The 22,371-nt window shown below is 36.6% G+C and overlaps 1 protein-coding gene across 2 annotated transcripts in view; it reads right to left on the bottom strand.

The window, feature by feature from the left end:
* USP47 (ubiquitin specific peptidase 47) overlaps nt 1-22,371 on the bottom strand; it is a 120,975-nt gene that overhangs the window by 64,873 nt on the left and 33,731 nt on the right. The window contains exons 2-5 of one of the 2 annotated variants that reach the window (XM_082844938.1): nt 14,688-14,747; nt 8,501-8,704; nt 4,816-4,929; nt 3,269-3,407 (exon numbers count right to left, since the gene is read on the bottom strand). In XM_082844938.1, the coding sequence (XP_082701064.1) occupies nt 3,269-3,407; nt 4,816-4,929; nt 8,501-8,704; nt 14,688-14,747 (517 nt within the window). The remainder of the gene's footprint in view (nt 1-3,268; nt 3,408-4,815; nt 4,930-8,500; nt 8,705-14,687; nt 14,748-22,371) is intronic. The other variant, XM_082844939.1, reaches the window with a different exon arrangement.

Raw genomic sequence — 22,371 nt, 5'->3', positions numbered from 1 at the left:
TATAGAAACCTATGGTCTTTTGTACCTGACTCAGCACCATATGTAAACAGAATGAACAGTGTCTCAAATAAATGTACAACTATTTTCCAAAAGTATGAAGGTTTTAGTGAGATTAGTAAGATAAAATGTTATTGAATAGAAATCTTTTGTCATTATGCGTTGTCTAAATCAGCAAATTTCAAATGATAAATGTTATCAAGTGGGTCCTCTATCTGAAATAGTTATGAATCAATATTGTAAGTACAAGCTAGTTAAGGGAGAAGAACATAAGAACACATGCCATTCTGCAGAGGGCAAATGCAGAAAGAAATCATGAACAGAACCAACAAGAAATGAACGAGAACTCAAACAGGTCAAATGAAGTAGAATGAAACTGGCCAACTCCTGAAGTAGATAAAATAAAACGAAAAGAATTGTGAAAGAAACTGCCCAAGGAAAGATATCTCGGTTTTAAATGATGAAATACCTCAGTCATGTGGTTTCTAATCACCTGAGAGTCCACATCAGCCTTCAATCCACTCCTTATTCCTTAAAGTCCCCCCGACCCCCAACCATCTCCTATCAACAGTGGCTGGCTACCAGAGCAGTTGGTAGGCAAGGGAAACAGGAAAGAATATGTTAAGTCCTCAGCCTCACTGCATTATGGAGAAATGTTTTCTTACAGCCCTGAGTTGAAATCATGAGAGCATTTTTCAGTAAAAACATTTTGTACATTTACAATAATTTCTTAAGGAGAATGCAAATTCAGTAGTCAGTAACAAAACACTTTTTGGGACTTCCCTGGTGGTCCAGTAGTTAAGACTCCGCACTCCCAATGCAGGGGGCCCGAGTCTGATCCCTGGTCAGGGAACTAAGGGAACTAAATCCTGCATGCCGCAACTAAAAAGATCCCACATGCCACAACTAAATATCCTGTGTGCCACAATGAAGATCCCGCATGCAGCAACAAAGATCTGTGTGCCACAACTAAGAACTGGTACAAATAAACAATAAATAAATATTTTTTAAAAAGAACACTTTTTGAACCCCAGCTCCTTTGGATGTGTACAGATTTTTTTTTTTTTTTTTTTTTTTGCGGTACGCGGGCCTCTCACTGTTGTGGCCTCCCCCGTTGCGGAGCACAGGCTCCGGACGCGCAGGCTCAGCGGCCATGGCTCATGGGCCTAGCCGCTCCGCGGCATGTGGGATCTTCCCAGACTGGGGCACGAACCCGTGTCCCCTGCATTGGCAGGTGGACTCTCAACCACTGTACCACCAGGGAAGCCCGTGTACAGATTATTTTAATTCACAAAGGCAGTACCCCAGAACACCGGAGGAAAATGTACTGGTAGGGAAAAGAGCTGTATGAGGAACAATAGTTGGGAATGAAGACTATGATTACATGGCAATGTATATCAAAGTCCTCTAAAAATATTTTTCATAAATTTCAACTTAGTAATTCAATTTCTAGGAACTTACTCTAAGGGAATAATCAGAGATGAAAATGAAAACTTATGTATAAGTATGTTCATCATAACATAGGTAATAATTACAGTTTAACTATCTAAATCATATAATGAAACACTATTCTTCAGCCACTTAAAACCCATATTAAAATACTATTTAATAACATTGAAACATGCTCCTCATATAGTATTACACGAAAAAATATATATTAAAAGTCTGCTCGCAACATGATTTCCCCATTTTCTTAAAAGCATTCAGATGAAGGAAAGATAAGACAAAAATAAGCAAAATCATTAAAGCAGTTTCTGTTAATAGTACTGTCAGTGATTTCCACTTTTTTCATTTTACAATACGACAATGAACATGTATTACATTCGTATTATAGGAGAACATTTTTTTTTTAAAGTATGCTTTAGTCTCTAGGAATTTACAGGCATCAGAGAGCCATACAGTACTCAGCACAAAGTAGGAGTTCTATAAATACTTCTTGCATAAGGACTGAGTTGGTTGTCAGAATACACAGCAAAAATTTCAAGAATCCTGACTTGTTAAATCTGGAACTTTCTCTAAGTATTCCAACTATCTCATAATAATCTAGGGTATCTATTTTTTTAAAAATGCAATTTATCCAGTCTACTGCAGAGCAACTAACTTAGTATTTGGAGGAGTAATGCCTCAGAACCCACATTTTTAACAAGTATCTCAAAATGATTTTTAAAGAAATAAAAATTTGAGAGTCACTATACTCTAGACAGTATAATGAGAAAAGATACTTTGTCATTCTCTTTTATTCTTGGTAGTTTGCTGCAAAAATTTCTATTGACATAAATGATCCTAAATACCAAACACGACCAGCTTTTACCATTTTCAGAACAAATACACCACTAAGCCTGTACAAAAGATTAGCTATGAGGAAATTATTCTACATTTCAATTACAAAATATAGTAAGTGGAAGATTACAGAACAAATTAAAACAGTACCTACAATATTACTCTACAGTTTTCTTTTTATAATAGATATTTGTGTCTAATATTTACAGTCATCTCTGTTTTAAAGTTCTAAGAGTAAACACTCTGAAGCCATACCTAACATGAAATACCATTAACTAGCTATATAATCAAAGGCTTCTCTAAGCCTGTTTCCATTTCTTTTAACACGAATACTACCTACTGAAAATGTTTGTTTTAAGGTAAAATGATATGTGAAAGTATCCAGATTATATTTTCAGGCAATTAACCAGTCTTATATATAAATATAAAACTGCATAAATAAAGCAATTCCATTAGCTCAATAAATTGAAAAAAAATTCAAAAATATAGGTTTAAACATATTCAGAAAAAAGCTAACAGGAATTTTTAAATTACATGATTAATTTCAAACATGATTAGATTAAACTAGAAGATAACACAGTAGTTCTGATAAAATAAGCCTGGCCCATCTGTTTCCACATGAAAGTATCTGCCATAGTCTATTCCAATGCACATGGAGATACATTCCTTTCCAGAGGAAGTCAACTTCAAAAATTTAAGATTAAATTCAAGATAGAAAATTAACAGAAAAAGTCTTCCTTCAAAATCCAATATTTAATATTTTTTACTAAATAATGGCAGTAACAATACAGTAAAAATAACAATGGGTTGAGGGAAAGGGAAACCACATTCTTGTTCTAACTTTGCTTCTGCTAACTAGTGATCTTGCTCTGGGTCTGTTTTCTCTAATCCATAAAATGAGAAGATTAGGCTTGAGATTGCTAAGATTACTCTGGATTAATGCCCTATGATTTTATGAAAATACAACAACGACAACAATAATATATCTTACCAGTTTCTGATTTATTCAAAATAGATGAATAGGAGTAGCTTTGGCTGACATAATCACTGGTAGAGCCCACAGAACCTTCTCTTGGAAGTGGACCTATAAATTTGTCATGAACACTGTCATCCCCAGCACTGGAATCCTCCTAAAATGTAGCATAACCAATATTTACTGAGTGGTAAATATTGCTAAAACAATGAAAAAAGGCATACTAATTCCTGAGGCAATGAAAAAAAGACAAGGCATTACTGGTACCACCAAGACATTCAAAGTATATACCCTCACTATTTCCTGTAGGAAGGTTTGAAAGATGCCCAATATAACACACTTTGGAAAAATGCTTAGGTCTCCTTCCAAAGTTCTTACTTTCTCAAATTTATTTAATTCTTTTTCAAATTTTGTTTACATGAGAGAGCTTTCTGGTACTAATTAATCAGAGTACGATTGTGAACTCCTTAATGACAGAGTTTATCATTTATTTTTACATCACCCTTGCTAAGTAGGCCTGAAAGGTAGGGGACACTCAATAAGTATTGAATGAAATGGATAGTCTCCTATTGTCTCCAATAAGAAACTTCCTATTAATGAGGAAGATGTCCAAAAGGAGTAAGGGATATAAAATCAGCACAAGCAACTAAGAGCTGAAGACTAATTACTAAGCATTTTAAAACATGAATCCCCAAATTAATAGCTAATTTAGTTTCAATGTCAGACTAATCAAAATCTTCTCATGATGTCATAAAAATAAACAATGAGATTAAGGAAAGTCAGAACATATTCTGGCATTGCTTCTGTATGGATATCCTGTGTTTAATTACTGTCTACTGTCCAGAGAGGCATTCTAATTCACAATAGACTTCTAAATGAAAAGCATCAAACAGAAGAACTTTTCCTGAGGAAAGTTTCATTAAAGAGAAGCGTTCTGAAAAAGTCCATAAACTCTGTGAGTTTCCTCAGTCTGTAAAGCAGCAAGGTAAATCAGACCAGGTTTTTTCAATGAATCTCTCTCAAATTGGGAGTTACTAGATTTGACGATCACTAAAGCCACTGAACCAGACAGGAAAGGCTATTGAAATATGAATTGCAGCAAACACTAAAAGAACAGAAATAAAGCATAGAATTTACAAACTAGTCATTCCAAAAAAAAATGGGGGGTGGGGGACGGGGAGTGAGAGCAAAACCAGCAGAGTAGATAATTCTGGGGGTCTGTTCCTCTACCAGAAAACCTGGGCAAAACTGCCGAAGATTTACACCAACCAAGCAAATGCTTAACCAAACAAAAGGCCACTGAAACACAGTAGGAGATCCTAGACCCATCCCCATCCCTGTTCTAGTGGTGATTCTCAGTGTGGCAAGAGACTATATACACAAAGTGCTATGGATGCCCAGTGTAACCACGTTAACATACATACAAGCCAACAGAAAACAGAAAAATAAATTATTATACATAAATTGCAAAACACATCTCTCCTCCTCCCTTTGGAAAACTGCTTCCCAAGTAGTAGGTGACAGTGCACAAAAATTATGACTATAGGGCTTTCTAAAGCGTTTACCAGCAGTATTTGAGGCTGTTCACCATCTTTATCTGTCAAATGCAGAAAGTTCTTCTTTCCTGGCTCAAAATTAGCATCAAGAAGAGACTTGTCACTGGTATGATCCAGTGGAGCCTACAGGCATAAAATAAGATATCTCAGATTATGAGAAACATTAATTATAATAATAAAACAAGTAATATGTAAATAGACACATATCTACAATTATTGGGCTTAAACAGTATTTTTTTAAATGAAGATTCTGAGAAATTCTGTTAATCTAGGCTTGGAATTAACTCATCTATTCAGGAACTGGGATGGCTAAGCCCAGTGACAGGGCATATACTGACAGGTATCCCAGCTGTTCACATTTCCCAACATCTAAAAAACTGAAGTACTACACAAAAAAGTATTGTAAACATTTGTTTTGATGTTCTCTAAAATGTATGCAATATAGTATTCAATGGGTTTTCATGAAAATTAACTAAAGATTATTTTATATCACTAAAAACTGTAAAAACATGTTTTGATATAGGAATATAATGAGAATTCCCACATAAGGAAACACACTAAGCAACCCAACCCAAACAATTATGTAACATTGAAAAATGGGCACCTTCAGAAAGACCCTCGAAGGAAAAGCCTGTCCTAGTAAATGATACCTATTTCAAGTCCACTGTCAGGATTCAGAGGATCCCAGGGTGATAGAAGTGATCACTCCTTTGAAAACTAAACATCTAACATGTTTAGTCTTCACCTAACTCTTTTATCTGGTAGGCAATTTAAACTCTGGCTGTCATTCTGATACATTCCAGTTGGTGGATGAGAGACAGAGCTCTGTATGCTCCAAGCCATACTCACCCAACATTCCAGTCCACTGTTGAGAAAAATGAGGGATGGGATGAATGCCCTATTCTTTTGTTTTAAAACTATTTTGTTCATTAAGAAATGTTTTTAATGTTTCAAAGACACGAGGAATATCTCCTTAGAAGGACTTACTTTATGCAGATGCCTTTATTTCTTACAAAATGAATGTTATATAGAAGCACAGGTATTAAGGACAAAAAAATTAACTATAAGAGATTCTGCCACTTGCTATTTGTGTGACTCTGCGCAAGTTACTTCACTTACCCATGACTCAGTTTTTTCACCTATGAGGCTGGGATAGCACTTACCTCATAGTGTGGTTAAAAGGATTAAATGAGGTTATATTTGTATAAAGTCTAGTATCAGAACAATACTAGCTACACAGTAAGCACAAAATAAGTGTTAATAAAATAAACATATCATCTCACTTTGGATCACATCTAGAAATCCATGAGAAAAACAGGACATAGAACCAGAAGCTAAGAGAAGCCACTTGAAAGGAAGAAAGGTATCTTTGGTCCCTTATATTCTCTGGCAGGAACCAGATCTCTCAGCGTCTCTCAGGCATAAAAGATCAGATGATACAGCTAGAACACATAGGGGTTTTACCTCAATAAATGTGTGTCTGTGTGTATGAGATGGTGAGTAGATAAATGAATCAGGTTTTCAAAGAAGCATACATGCAGCATTGTACAGTAAGCAGGTAAGAGTATACTCATAGAAATGTACGGTAGGCATATTAAGACACAAAAATTAAGTACTTAAGAACAGTCACAGCTGAAGAAAGAAAAGTACTTAATCCTGGCATAGTGCTATAGCAGATGTTAATTTAACAAACACTTTTTGAGTGCCTAGGGATAGTATCTTTGGAGGATACAAAACTAATACTATGAGGTCCTAGACATCAAAATATATTCTATCAAGTGGAAAGACACAAATGAATAACAACTATAATAAAAAGACTATAAGTGGCATAGCAGAATAAAAAGTGCAATAGGAGAACAAAGAGAAAGATTACTTTTAAAGTGGCATGAAGAAACATCAAGTAAGGCTTCTTAAAAGTAAGAGATAAACAGGACTTGGACAGACAGTATAGAACTATCCTTTAAATCGAAAAAGAGGCAACACTAGAAGTTATACAGTAATGTAAAAGAGAATATTCAAAGTTTCAGATTAAATATCATTTCTCTTTGTATAACTTGTTGGACTACCAATTTTACTGCCCAATTTCAGAGGGGGAAAGTTGGCTAATTTAAAACACTAGGGTTTTTTTTTTTTTGGTAAGTAGACTTTTAAAAAATTTTTTATTTTATATTATAGTTAATTTACAATGTTGGTTAGTTTCAGGTGTACAACAAAGTGATTCGATTATACATATGTTGTACATATAGCTATTCGTTTTCAGATACTTTTCCCATTTAAAAACACTAGTTCTACATTTTAAAAAATCATAAATATATTATGGAATAGAAGGCAAAATATCATCAATTTTAAAGGCAAATCAAGCAACACCCAACATCTTTTATTCTTCTGCAGAGCCAATTAAAACTATGCCCTCCAAATACGATCAGGATACACATTCATTTGCCTTTAAAGGTATTTTCCTGGAAAACTTAAGAGCAGCAATGGTATAGGACAGGAAGAGGTAACATAAGCAAAAACACGGAGATAGAGAAGTATGAAATTTTGTGTTAAGAAAATAAATTAGTCCAATATCTGAGAGCTAAGATTAGATTTAAAGGACCAATTGTCTTGAATGCTAACTTAGGGAATACGACTTTTTTTTTTTTTTTTTTTTTTTGCAGTACGTGGGCCTCTCACTGTTGTGGCCTCTCCCGTTGAGCACAGGCTCCGGACGTGCAGGCTCAGCGGCCATGGCTCACGGGCCCAGCCGCTCCGTAGCGTGTGGGATCTTCCTAAACCGGGGCACGAACCCGTGTCCCCTGCATCGGCAGGCGGACTCTCAACCACTGTGCCACCAGGGAAGCCCGGGAATATGACTTTTAATCAGGGCAGTGAGCAGTCATTAAAGATTTCTAAACTGGAAGGTGACAGGAGTACTATGATTTAAGATGACTGAAGATAATTCTAGCAATCGTATGCAGGGTGAATTTGGACTGAGAGGAAAGAAAAAAGACTATTTAGAATACTATTCTAAAATACAGATGAGATCCAACTCAACATTCCCCTTTGCCACTCTCCCATGCAAAATTGGTCAGTGCCTCCTCTTTGCACTTAAAGCAAACTAATAAATCATACTTAATAATACTTAAAACATCTTAGTGTAATTATTTTTTGATATACCTGTCTCTAAAACTTTACTGTGAGGTCTTTGAAGTTGAAGTCATGATACCACCAACCCTCCTGTTCAGGTGTTTACCACTCTATCTGGTGCATAATCTCTGTTAATATTGGAGTGTCAGTCCTTCTATTACTTTTTTCTTTCTATATACATTTTCTCTTCTTTTCCAAAAATTAGATTATAAAATACATATGATTTTATATCCTGCTTTTTTCACTTAAATATTTAAAATGAATATCCCATTCAGTAAATGTTGGAAAATTTTCCATAGATGACACAATATTATGATAATCATCTTACATGAATAAAAAAACTAATGAAATGACATTGTGCAAACTTTAAGATAATCAAATGCTGAATCTAGAATGAAAGTAAAGTGATGAAGAGGATCCAAATATCGAGTTGCACAGACTCTATAGTCCTGCTTACAATATTAAGAAGGGTTCCAGGATTTAGTATACTATTAAAAACAACAACAATAATGACTATAATATTATTAGCAGCTTAAGAGAAGATGCTTTCAGTTTAGAGTTTTACCATATCAGCAGAATTGATTCCATTCCCCCACACCAAATCAAAGGTTCCATTTATGTAGCCTACTTTGTTGGCCACATCTTCAAAGAGCTTTCTGAGAGGTGTAGAAGCTGGTAAATTTAAAGTGATCCGTTCATTCACTGTCTTTGAATTAGTAGTATCTTGTATTATACATAAGACTCTTGGTTCTTCAGCAGCATTTTCTACCTGAAATTTAAAAAAATATACTATTTATCTTTAAAAATATATATATAATTATGTTTTCTATGATTAAATGAAAAAAATGCCCACAAAATACTATTTTCTCTGTGTGAATACTACTGTTTTATGGCTGAAATATATTCTAATGGATATGTCAAACATATAAAGCACCATATATGTTTGTTTTGGAAAAACTGGGGTATATTTAAGAATCAACCATTGCTCTTGTGGGTATTTGCTTTCACCTTTTAAGGCTGTAAATCAATGATCAACAAGCCCATGAAGACAAGTTTACTTGAGCAATTTTCAGTTGAAAATAACAAAATCTGATCCTTAAAAATGTGTCACTACTATGCTAGCACAGTCAAATCAAGCATTTCTGGGTTTCCTGATGAAACAGAAAGAGAACTGTGGAGAAATGCAATGAGGATTGTATAAGATTGCAAAATCCATAACTAAAGGATAAAAGCAATCAGGCATCCTGACCTTTAACTTTGTTGTACCCACAGACCAAAAGTCCAAAAGCCCCATTTATCAGTGTGTTAGGAGCTGACAAGCTTACCCAAATAGATCAGCCAGCAGAGGGGTAAAGGAAAGCAAGGAAGAAATACTTTTCAATTACCAATGTAGAAAGGAGTTAGGGTCACAAATTTTTTCATTCTTTTTTATCTAGTACATAAATCAGAGAAAAAATTTTTAAAGGAGACTTTCTCAAAGAAGCTATGCCTTCCCTCAAGCTGCTGAAGGACACGACTCTTCCACAGCAGTAGTGGGCTACATCAGGCACTTTGGTGAAAGAAGTTCTTTCCCTCCTCCTGTAATGCCCAACTCAATTAATGGTACCATCATCTACCAGCTGCTGAAACCAGAGAGGAGCACCTTCCTCATTTCTTCCCTCTTCTTCAACTCACATAATCACCAAATTCTATCATTTCTATCATCTGAATATCTCTTGAACTATTCCTTTCCTCTTTAATCCTGCCTGCAGCAATCAGAATCTTATCTTAAGATCGTGGCAATAGCTTCTTCCAATCTCATCTTCCTTCAATCCAGAACAGTATTTTAATATGCAAATCTGATCATGTAAATCTCTTGCTTTCCCTCAAAGTCTAGGGCAGCAGTCATTATCTGAGGGACCTCTCGCTATCCCCATAAAAGGCTTTGCACAAATATGAACTGTACAAAGTGGTACTGTATACAAGAATGTATTTCTCACCTTTTTTTATAAAAAACACAATAATATTAACCTCAATCTTTTGTTACTTCTATATTATCCATTTTTAAATAAGAACAGTTATTATCATTGACTTGTATTGAAGACAGGACCACCACAAGGTATTTTTGTTTGTTTGGCAGGGTAATACAATTATAATTTGTTTCTGCCATATATAATTTTGGGTTTGTAAGAGATTACTTAAACTAAGGTTAATCCAATTAGTTTAAAACAGAAATAAGTTGCTATAAAAGAAGTATAATGTTTAAGATTGGCTAGCACTATATTTCAGACAAGTCAAAATATTTAATTACCAATAATAACCCATTTAAAAACAAAAGAATACATTTTTTATAAAATAAACAGGATAACAAAGAACAAAAAAGCCTTCAGCTATAAGCTTAAGGTGTTATATTATCACTTGTAATAGATGGTTTTACACATTTTAATCTCAAACTGAGAAACATAAAGTGGACCCTTTTAAACTCTGGTTCACAATAAAGGAACGAGAAACTCTAAATCAATTTCAACTACAAAAGATCCGCTTTTACACTTTCAACAGTATATTTCAGAGGCAGACTCGAGTTTTCCAGGTGAAAAGCACTACAGCTGCCAGATTTTAAAGCTTCAGATAAGCTGAAGTTGACGGTCCAAGCAAGAGAACTCTACCTAAGAATTCAGAAATCAGAAGTGCTGACATTACAGTATACATAAGAATGATGATATGGTAACATATGGCCATCAGCAGTTCCTGGTTCTTTCCTTAAATAAGTGAGTGCAAGGTACAGGCACTCCAGCCTCCTCTCCTTCCACACCCAGATGTGGGTAATATTATCCCCAATGGAATCTCATCTGAAGGCTAAATGTACTCTTGTAAACACAAAATTTAATCTTATGTATGCCTTTTATTCTTTTAATGACAATAGCTTTCTTTTCTGTGCATTGCACATAAGTAATATTGTTCCTTTTTTTGAAATAGGAAGAGTATAGGGACTTCCCTGGCAGTCCAGTGGTTGACTCTGCACTTCCAATGCAGGGGTGTGGGTTCAATCCCTGGTCAGGGAACTAAGATCTCACATGCCACGCAGCGCAGCCAAAAAAAACAAAATAGGAAGAGTATAAAGGAAAAAGTGGAAATCATTTGTAATTCATAACACAGAGATAACTATTACATTTTGGTCTATATTCTTCCAAATATTTTTCCTACACAAACACAAACAGACATATACATGCACACTTTTTAAACACAAACATTCAGTTAGATATACATGCTGTTTTGAAACTTTTTTTTTTTTTTTTTTGCGATACACAGGCCTCTCACTATTGTGGTCTCTCCTGTTGTGGAGCACAGGCTCCGGAAGCACTGGCTCAGTGGCCATGGCTCACAGGCCCAGCCGCTCCGCGGCATGTGGGATCCTCCCGGACCGGGGCACGAACCCACGTCCCCTGCATCAGCAGGCGGACTCTCAACCACTGCGCCACCAGGGAAGCCCTGAAACCTCTTTCTTTTACTTATAAATATATCATGTAACCTTTCCTTGTCAAACTTTTTCTAACTCATCATTTTAACAACTGAATAATATTTTATTACATGGATTAATAATAATTTGTTCCATCAATTTAATTTTACTGACTCTTGAGCTAGACTTTATTACACTTTAGAAATAATTTTGTGATGAATGCCTACATAAAACTTTGTGCACTCCTCTGTTTTTTCTTAAGATTCCTATAAGAATTTCTGGGCCAATCACATATTACTCTTGAATTCAATTCTAGGATAATTTAAACAAACGAAAAACTCTGACCTTTAAAGTTCTAAGCTAGCCACGTGTAAATCTTATTACTTTATCCTCAACCTCCTGGGCCCATTTTTCAGTCCTAATTTAATCTATTACATAGCCATCATCCATAGATTACATCTGAATTTTTGTTATCGTGATTGCCCACACTAATTACACTGAGGCAAAATCTCTTCCCTCCCCCTGCCTCCTAATTTGGGAACTAATTAGAAAAAACTGGTTTTTTCCAATTTTAAGATTTCATCAATAAAGTTGTACCAATCTTTTTATTACAGCTTTTCAAGAGAAAAAGAAATTCTACAATATTATACTAAGCATACAGATTTCCACAATACTTAAATGTAAAAAAGTATTTCTTAGAACTGGGAAAATAGGGGTGTCCTCTTTCTTCTTAATTTCTTTGGAGTTCTACCCCTGATTGGTCCTACTTATGCCCAAAGCAAAAAAATCACCATCTTGAGGTAAATTAAAGATGGCTAAAAATTCTTTGCCACTCTTCTTCTTTTTTCTCTTCCCATGAATCTGGGCTGGCCTTGTGGCCAACTAGGACCAACAGAATGTGATAGAAGTGATACTGTGTGATTTAAAGCAGGAAACTTCTGCCTTTGCACCTCTTGGAATGTTCCTCTTATATGCCAGCCAGGCAAAATAAATCCATTTATCCTGGGACCACCATGCTGTGTTAAAACCCTAACAATCCACCCAGAGAGAAAGTGGCCACTTAGTGGAGCACTGGGGTGCCTGATAAGAAAAGCCTTCTTGGACCTTCCATCCAAAGCCAGTCACCAGCCAGTGCAGCCAAGTAATGATCCGAGATGATGCCATGTGAAGCAGAAAAACTGACTGGCTAAGCCTTTGCTCAAATCCCATCCCACAGAATTGTGAGCAAACAAACTAGTTGTTTTAAGCCACTAAGTTTTGGCGTAGGCTGTTCCACAGTAATAGATAACAGAAACACACCTAAATAAATTTAAGCACATGCAAGTGCTAGTTGGGAAGAATGTGGTAGTGGTGGTATTAGTGATGGTGGTTGGTGGCGGGGGTTCCATTTAAGCACTACACCCAACATTAAGGTAAAGCATCTGAAGACACATCATAATTTAGGGAAGCGAGCACAATTTCTGAGTCAGTAAATGTTCTATAATGAATAGGAGAAAACAGGTAAGAAAAAACAAATGCAAAGTTTTAGAAAAGCCTAAAGCATGTCCCACTTGGGAAAACATTTCATCTATATTAGGTGAGCTATTAGAAGGGCACAAAGTTCCCTACACAGAAAATCTGGCCAATTACAAAAAAGGTACAAAGTATAAAATTAAAACTACTTATTTGGTGGGCAACTCATAGCAATATTACACTTGTGAGAAAAAGGGTAAAGTCAACAGCAGTTACATTAACACTATATGCTAAGAGAGTATTCTGTCTTTGTGCTCTATGCAGAAACAAAGCCAGATTTCCAAGCAAAGTCTGAAAAAAGAATCCTTGAAAAAACAAAACAAACAAAAATGATAGTCTTATTTACAAAAGGTAAAACATACTGGGATAAAAACACTGAAAACATATTTCTTCCAAAGGAAGAAACATCTATAGGAACATCTAGAAGTGGTCAACACAGATGGTTCTGTCTAAGGAGTCTCAGGGCCTCTCAAGTCATCTTGTCTCCTATTCTTGGCATTCCAAACAGTTCTAAGTTCAAATCTGAGTTCTCTGAAGTTAACATCATAATTTTTGTTTCATAATAAAATACTTCGTGTTTCTTATTAAAAAAACACAAAACAAGGTGTATAATTAATGCATATATTTAGAATGGCATTAGCATGCAGAAAACAATATCAAACACAATTCAAAGTTAACAAGATTAAGATTTTTCTAAGAAAAAAATTAATATGAATAATTTAAAAACATTACAAAGGGACCTCTTTACCTCTAAATTTTATAGTCAACCCATTTTCTCTCAAGACTTTCTTCCTTTCAGTGTTATTACAAATGATAATACTATGGTTGCAAACTTAAAAATGCGCGCGCGCGCGCACACACACACACACACACACACACACACACAGAGTCCATTTTATCTACTACTTGATAAAGAAACTGCTATGAGCTTATAAGCGCTAGAGCATTACCCTTCTGGGTATCCACAGCTCACGGATAATATACTGCCACAGACTAAAAAAAAAATTGATGGTATAAATATTTTTGCTCACTGAAGTTTATTAAATTTATCAGCCTCATTCAGACTGTGCATTTTTACTTAAACAAGTAACAATTCCTGGGGTAGTGCTGGGAGTCTTAACTTACATGAGAAAAAGATTATTTTATTTTTAAGATCCTCCCTCCACTCCACCCCAACTCCCCCAGCAAACCCTAAAATGTTACATGATATTTTTCTACGTGGCCTCTTGCCAGAGATCACTTGAAGAGGACAGAAGAGATTAAATAAAGAACCTTGAACTTAGAGCTAAAGGGACCTGAGGAAAGTGAGATATTAAGTAAAGGTTAGAATGGGATGCTACATCACAGGACTGTTTAGGTTTGTAGTGCATACAGGCTGTCAGGAAGGTAACAGTTCTATTTAATTCTTCAAATAAGATGTCTGGGTTTTGACTCTGTAAATTATTAACTTAATCCCAGCACTATTAATATTTCAGAAAATAAATACATCCGTAAAAAACAGACAACTATTATACCCAAAAGTCAAAACTAAACGTTCTATAGTTTTTATATCAGTTTTCCACCTCATTCACTTGTTAAAGACAAGGTACTATCAGACATACATTCATTTAAGGTGACTTTCTTATTATTAAAATCAGGTAAAATAAATAAATAAACAAAATGAAAAATAAATAAAATCAGGTAGAAATAAAATAGCCAAACAAGCATAAAACTTAAGACATGCCTTGTTATTAAATAAAAATACTAACATGCTGTTACTTGCTCTGCTGATTATCACACTAATGCAATTACATCAGCAGTCTACCTGTAAAAATTTCTTCTTCATTTCATCAAAGATATTTTGTCTGCATCTCCAAAACACATCCTATGGTGTGTAAGAACAAAATGAATTACAAATTATTTCTTTAAAATAAAGAGGTAAGACAGTGAAATGAGAACAATTAACCTAAAAACATTTTTGCAACAAAATATGTATGAATTAAAGTATTATTATATCATCTAAGATTTCATTCATAAATTATATTTGTAGTTTTAATCTTAGGCCTCAATTACTCTTTTTTTTAAAATAGTACTCAATTACTCTTTTTTTTAAAATAAATGTATTGGGGGCTTCCCTGGTGGCACAGTGGTTGAGAATCCGCCTGCTGATGCAGGAGACACGGGTTCATGCCCTGGTCCGGGAAGATACCACATGCTGCAGAGCGGCTAGGCCCGTGAGCCACGGCCGCTGAGCCTGCGCGTCCAGAGCCTGTGCTCCGCAACGGAAGAGGCCAAAACAGTGAGTGGCCCGCGTACCGCAAAAAAAAAAAAAAAAATTTATTTATTTATTTATTTTTGACTGTGTTGGGTCTTCGTTGCTGCACGCGGGCTTTCTCTAGTTGTGGCAAGTTGGGGCTACTCTTCGTTGTGGTGCGCGGGCTTCTCAATGCGGTGGCTTCTCTTGTTGGGGAGCACAGGCTCTAGGCACGTGGGCTTCAGTTGTTGTGGCACACGGGCTCAGTAGTTTTGGCATACGGGCTTAGCTGCTCCATGGCATGTGGGATCTTCCCGGACCAGGACTTGAACCCGTATCCCCTGCATTGGCAGGCAGATTCATTCATTCGTTCATTCATTCATTCATTCATTCATGGCTGTGTTAGGTCTTCGTTTCTGAGCGTGGGCTTTCTCTAGTTGCAGTGAGCGGGGGCCACTCTTCATTGCGGTGCGCGGGCCTCTCACTGTCATGGGCTCTCTTGTTGCGGACCACAGGCTCCAGACACTCAGGCTCAGTAGTTGTGGCTCACGGGCCTAGTTGCTCCGCGGCATGTGGGATCTTCCCAGACCAGGGCTCGAACCCGTGTACCCTGCATTGGCAGGCAGGTTCTCAACCACTGCGCCACCAGGGAAGCCCGTCAGGCAGATTCTTAACCACTGCGCCACCAGGGAAGCCCCTCAATTACTCTTGTAAGGTTACTGAAAACCTACATTATGGTGATAAAAAATAATATTAACATGGAAAACAACCACATTTTAACAAAGAGTAGGAGCTTCAGAACTGTGTATAAGTCAAATGTTCTAAGTCATATTTTGCTAGTTTTATTGAGATATAATTAACATATAACTCTGTAACAGTTTTAAGGGCTACAACATAATGATTTGATATATGTATATACTGCAAAATGATTAATTACTACAATAAGTTTAGTTAACATCCATCATCTCACATAGTTACAAATTTTTTGTCCTTGTAATAATAACTTTTAAGTTCTATTCCCTTAGCAATTTTCAGATATACAATACAGTATTGTTAACTATAGTCATCACACTGTATATTACATTCAGAACTTATTTATCTTATAACTGGAAGTTTGTATCTTTTGACCACCTTCACCTATTTACACAACTCCCACCCTCCATCTCTGGCAACCACCCATCTGTTTTGTGTTAATAAGAGTTCAGTTTTTCAGATTCCACATATAAGTAAATCATATAGTATTTGTCTTTCTCTTTCTAAGTCACTATTTTGAGACCATTAAAGGAACTCTGCAAGGAAACCAAAAGATACCCGATTTTGCTACCTTATAAATTTAGATTTTTCACATTATAAATACTATTAAAGTAAAGCTGCTTAACATTACCCCCTACAGCTATTTTCTTTTAATATCTCTTCCTTATTTTAAAAGCTTATTTTAGCAAATCAAGAAAATACAGAAATATATAAGAGGAAATAAGGATAACCTATAATCAAGATATAATCTCTTGAAAAATCTTGATTTTACATCCCAAACTTCTTCTGTACAAATTTCGTTTTCCTCCACCTTCTTTAATTAATAAAAAGAACCCAACATATTGTTTTAAAAGGTGCTTTTTATCACTCATAGTAGCTTAGATACTATTCTATATCAATTAAAAAATTTTACCTCATTTGCTTTTACAATAGAAATGTATTTCTATTATAATAGTAATACATATTTTTTGACAAGCAAGTCTAAAATAACTCCTATAGCAATTATTAAAAATTTGATATACATCCTATTAGATCCCTCTCCATTTTATGCATATATTATATAAAGATTATTAACCAAAAAAGATCATTCCGAACACCATCGTTTGAATTCTGCTCCTTTTCCCTCAACATTCACTCATCTTTCTGGGTCAAAACATTTAGTTTAAAAACTGCAGTGTTCCATTATATAGGCAAAACATAATTTATTTAACTAATCTATTAATGGGCATTTAGACACCTTCAAATTTTCACTACAGCTCTGCTTATTTGTACAATTTTTTTCCCTAAAGTTTATTTCCTAAAGAAAGAATTCTAGATCAAAGGTTATGTACTCATTTTTAGGATTTTTTTGATACCTGCTGCCAATACGCTATCTCTTCCACAAATAAGAATTAAACTACAACTATCTGTCAAACACTGTTTCAGGTGCTGAGAAAACAGCAGTGAACAAAAGCCCTTGCCCTCAAGGAGATGACACTGTACAGGGGAAATTCAAAATAAACAAATCTAAACCATCAGGTATCCACCAGCCTCAGAGTCTTTGCATTTCTGTACACTGTACCTGGGATGCTCTTCCTTCAGATATCCTTTCTCAAGTATCATTGTGATGGCTTTAAAATGTGTCCACAAATTCTTTGACATGCCTCCCAGCAAGATTAGGAGTCTAAGTCCAGTCCCTTTTAATATGGGCCAGCCTTAGTGACTTCCTGTGACACATAACATTACTTTCAAGGCTGGGCTAGAAAACAGGAAAGGCAACACAGCTTCTTCCTGGCTTTCTTTCAGATGCTCACCCTTGGAACCTGGCCATTATGCTGTATCGGAGCCACGCCACATGGAAAGGTCATGTGTAGATGTTCTAGCCACAACCCAACTGAGATCCCGTCTGGCAACCAGCATCAACAACCATACATGTGAGGAAGTATTCAGATGATTCCAGACCCCAGCCTTTCAGATGCCCCAACTGACGCCTAGCAGAGCAGAGCAAGCTGTCTCTCTTCAGCCTGGCCCAAATTGCACGTCCATGAGCAAAAGTCATTAAGTGTGGGTGTAGGCTATTATAAAGCAAAAAATAACCAAAATAGCTAGTTTCTCAAACTGGTCCTCTTCTCACCATTCTATTTAAAATTGCAATCCTCTTCATCTCCCTTCCTTCAGGTTTCTCCATAGTATACTTATAGCCACCTGATATATTTGTTTATATTTTACTTGTTTATTGTTAACTCCAAAAAACTTCCATTATGAGCCAAGATGAAATAGCAGACTGGATTTACCCTCTCCACCTTAAACAACTAAAAAGAAGAGATGAAATATATGAAACAATAGTTTAAAAATATTATTAAATAACAGGTAACACAGGACAGTGATCCCTGTGAAAACAAACAAAAAAGGTAAGCTACCCTCCAGGCTGCAGTGCAGGGAGAGAGAACCCAGTTAAAGTTCAGCAATCTTCCTGAGCTGAAAAGATAAGGTTAGAAGTTCAAGTGGGTCAATTCAGCTAGAATTTACAGAGAAGAATACTGAAGAGAAGAAAGATGTGCAAATAGCATGCTCCAGAGATATGTAGTGGTCCTCCCTGAGTACTCACCAGCATATGCATGTGAAGAAACTACCAGAGGCAGGGGAAAGAACCACAGGAAAGAATCCCTGGAGCTCACTTCAGTTCCCACCAGCCAAAGTGAAAACAATTTCATAATACACGGGGCTCAGATAAGAGTACACAGAAGAGTATTGTCTCAGTAGTGGGACCAAATTAGGCCTAATCTAAAGGCTATTCTGGATCAAACTTACAACACTTTTTAAAAGCAAGCCTCAAAAGGATCAAAATGTTCACAAGTAAATTAAAACTCTGTCAGAGAACAAACCTCAAGAATATCTATGGAAATTAAAAATACCCAGCACCCATCAACATAAAATTCAGTGTTTGGCATCCAATCCAAAATAAACAGGCATGCATCAAAGTAGGAAATGATGACCCATAATGAGGAGAAAAATCAATCAATTAAAACCTACCCAGATATAATACAGATGATATAATTAATAGACAAGAATATAAAAAGTTTATAACTATATTCTACATTTTAAGAAGGTACAGGAAAGAATGCAAAGGAAATAAATGAAAGATATATTAAAGATTCAACTCAAGTGGAGACAAGGTGGCAGAGTTGAAGGACTTGAGCTCATCTCCTCTCACAAAAACACCAAAATCACAACTAACTGCTGAACAACCATTGACAAAAAAGAATGGAACCGACCAAAAAAGATATTCTACATCCAAAGACAAGAAGCCATAATGAGGCAGTATGAGGAGGGCTTTTGCGATATAATCAAATCCCATACCCACCAGGTGGGCGACCCACAAACTGAAAAATAATTATATCGCAGAGGTTCTCCTACAGGAGTGAGAGTTCTGAGCCCAGCGTCAGGCTCCCCAGCCTGGGGGTCTGGCATCAGGAGGAGGAGCCTCGAGAGCATTTGGCTTTGAAGGTCAGGGGGGCTTGAGCTGCATAGGACTGGAGGAGACAGAGACTCCACTCTTGGAGGGCACACACAAGGTTTCACATGCACTGGGATTCAGGGCAAAGCAGTGACTCCATAGGAGCCTGGGCCAGACCTAGTTGCGGGCCTTAGAGGGTCTCCTGGGGAGGTGGAGTTCAGCTGTGGCTCACTGTGGGGGCAAGGACACTGCTGGCAGAGACTCCAGAGAATACACATCTGCGTGAGCTCTTCTGGAGGTAGTCATTTTGGCACCGAGACCTGGCGCCTCCAAACAGCCTGCAGTCTCCAGTGCTGTGACGCCTCAGGCCAAACAACCAAGAAGGTGGGAACAGAGCCCCACCATCAGCAGACAGGCTGCCTAACATCTGTCCTGAGTGCACAGCTGCCTCTAAACATACCCCCTGACATGGTCCTGCCCACCAGAGGGACAAGAACCAGCTCCACTCACCAGGGGGCAGCTACAGTCCATCCCACAGGAAGCCTGCACAAGCCCCTGGACCAACCTCACCCACCAAGGGGAAAACACCAGAAGCAAGTGCAACTACAAACCTGCAGCCTGAAAAACAGAGATCACAAACACAGAAAGTTAGACAAAATAAGAGGGCAGAGAAATATGTTACAGGTAAAGGAACAAGATAAAACCCCAGAAGAACAACTAAGTGAAGTGGAGGTAGGCAATCAGCCTGAAAAAGAATTTAGAGTAATGACAGTAAAGATGATTCAACATCTCGGGAAAAGAATGGAGGCACAGACCGAGAAGATACAATAAATTTTTAACAAAGAGCTAGAAAATTTAAAGAACAAACAGAGATGAACCGTACAATAACTGAAATGAAAAATAAATAAGAAGGAATCAATAGCAGAATAAATGAGACAGAAGGATGAATAAGTGACCTGGAAGAGAGATTGGTGGAAATCACAGCTGTGGCATGAATAAAGAAATAAGAATAAAGAAAAAAAAAAGAATGAAAAGAAATGAGGACAGTCTAAGAGACATCTGGGATGACATTAAATGCATCAACATTCACATTATAGGGGTCCCAGAAGGAAAAGAGAGAGAAAGGGCCTGAAAAAATATTTGAAGAGACAATAGTCAAAAACTTCCCTACCATGGGAAAGGAACCACTCACTCAACTCCAAGAAGTGCAGACAATCCCATATAGAATAAACCCAAGGAAGAACATGCCAAGACACATATTAATCAAGTTGACAAAAATCGAAGACAAAGAGAAAAAAACATTAAAAGCAACAAGGGAAAAGCAACAAATAACATACAAGGGAATCCCCATACAGTTATCTGATGATTTTTCAGCAAAAACTCTGCAGGCCAGAAGGGAGTGGCATGATATATTTAAAATGATGAAAGGGAAAAACCCACAACCAAGAATACTCTACCCAGCAAAGCTCTCGTTCAAATTTGATGGAAAAATCAGGCAAGCAAAAGCTAAGAGAATTCAGCACCACCACACCAGCTTTACAACAAATGTTAAAGGAACTTCTCTAGGCATAAAAGAAAAGGTCACAACTAGAAAAACGATAATTACAAATGGGAAAGCTCACTAGTAAAGGCAAACATACAGTAAAAGTAGGAAACAGTCCACACAAAAATATTATATAAAAATCAGCAATCATGAGAATACAAATGCAGGATATTGGAAATGCATTTGAAAGTAAGAGACCAGCAACTTAAAACAATCTTGTATATATACATATAGAGACTGCTATATCAAAACCTGATGGTAACCGCAAACCAAAAATATACACTAGATACACAAACTTAAAGAAAAAGTAATCCAAACACAACTCTAAAGATAGTCATCAAATCACAAGTGAACAAAAGAGGAATGAAAAAAAAGAGCTACAAAAACAAATCCTAAATAATTTTTTTAATTGCAAGAAGAACATACATATTGATAACTACCTTAAATGTAAATGGATTAAATGCTCCAACCAAAAGACACTGATAGGTGAATGGATACAAAAACAAGACCCATGTACATGCTGTCTACAAGAGACTCACTTCAGTTCTAGGGACACATATAGAATGAAAGTGAAGGAATGGAAAAGGTTATCCTATGCAAACGGAAATCAAAAGAAAGCTGAAGTAGCAATATTCATATCAGACAAAACAGACTCTAAAATAAAGACTGTTACGGGACTTCCCTGGTGGCACAGTGGTTAAGAATCTGCCTGCCAATCTAGGGGACATGGGTTCAATTCCTGGTCTGGGAAGACCCCACATGTTGAGGAGCAACTAAGCATATGCACCAAAACTACTGAGCCTGTGCTCTAGAGCCCACGAGCCACAACTACTAAGCCCGCAAACCACAACAACTGAAGCTCATTGCCCTAGAGCCCGTGCGCCACAGCTACTGAGCCCACATGCTGCAACTACTGAAGCCTGTGCGCCTAGAGCCCATGCTCTGCAACAAGAGAAGCCACCGCAATGAGAAGCCTACGCACCGTGATGAAGAGTAGCCCCCTCTTGCCACAACTAGAGAAAGCCCATGCACAGAAACAAAGACCCAACACAGCCAAAAATAAAAATTTAAAAAAAACTGTTACAATAAAACTAAATGTGTACAAAAAAATAATTTAAAAAATTTTTAAAAATGGAATAAAATAAAATAAAGACAGTTACAAGAGAAATAGAAGGACACTACATAATGATCAGGGATCAACCCAAGAAGATATAACAATCATAAATATCTATGCTCTCAACATAGGAGTGCCTCAATATATAAAGCAAATGTTAACAACCAAAATGGAGAAACTGACAGTAACACAATAATAATGGGGGACTTTAACACTGCTACTTACATCAATGGACAGATCATCCAGACAGAAAATCAATATGGAAACACAGGCCTTAAATGACACATTAGACCAGATGGACTTAATTGATATTTAAAGAACACTGCATCCACATTCGTCTCAAGTGCACATGGAATATTCTCCAGGATAGATCACATGGTGGGCCACAAAGCAAACGTTGGTAAATTTA

This window comes from Leucopleurus acutus (assembly GCF_964270905.1).
Source record: "Leucopleurus acutus genome assembly, chromosome: 8".
In the NCBI taxonomy this organism is placed as follows: domain Eukaryota; kingdom Metazoa; phylum Chordata; class Mammalia; order Artiodactyla; family Delphinidae; genus Leucopleurus; species Leucopleurus acutus.
This window is presented reverse-complemented; position numbering and strand designations above follow the sequence as displayed.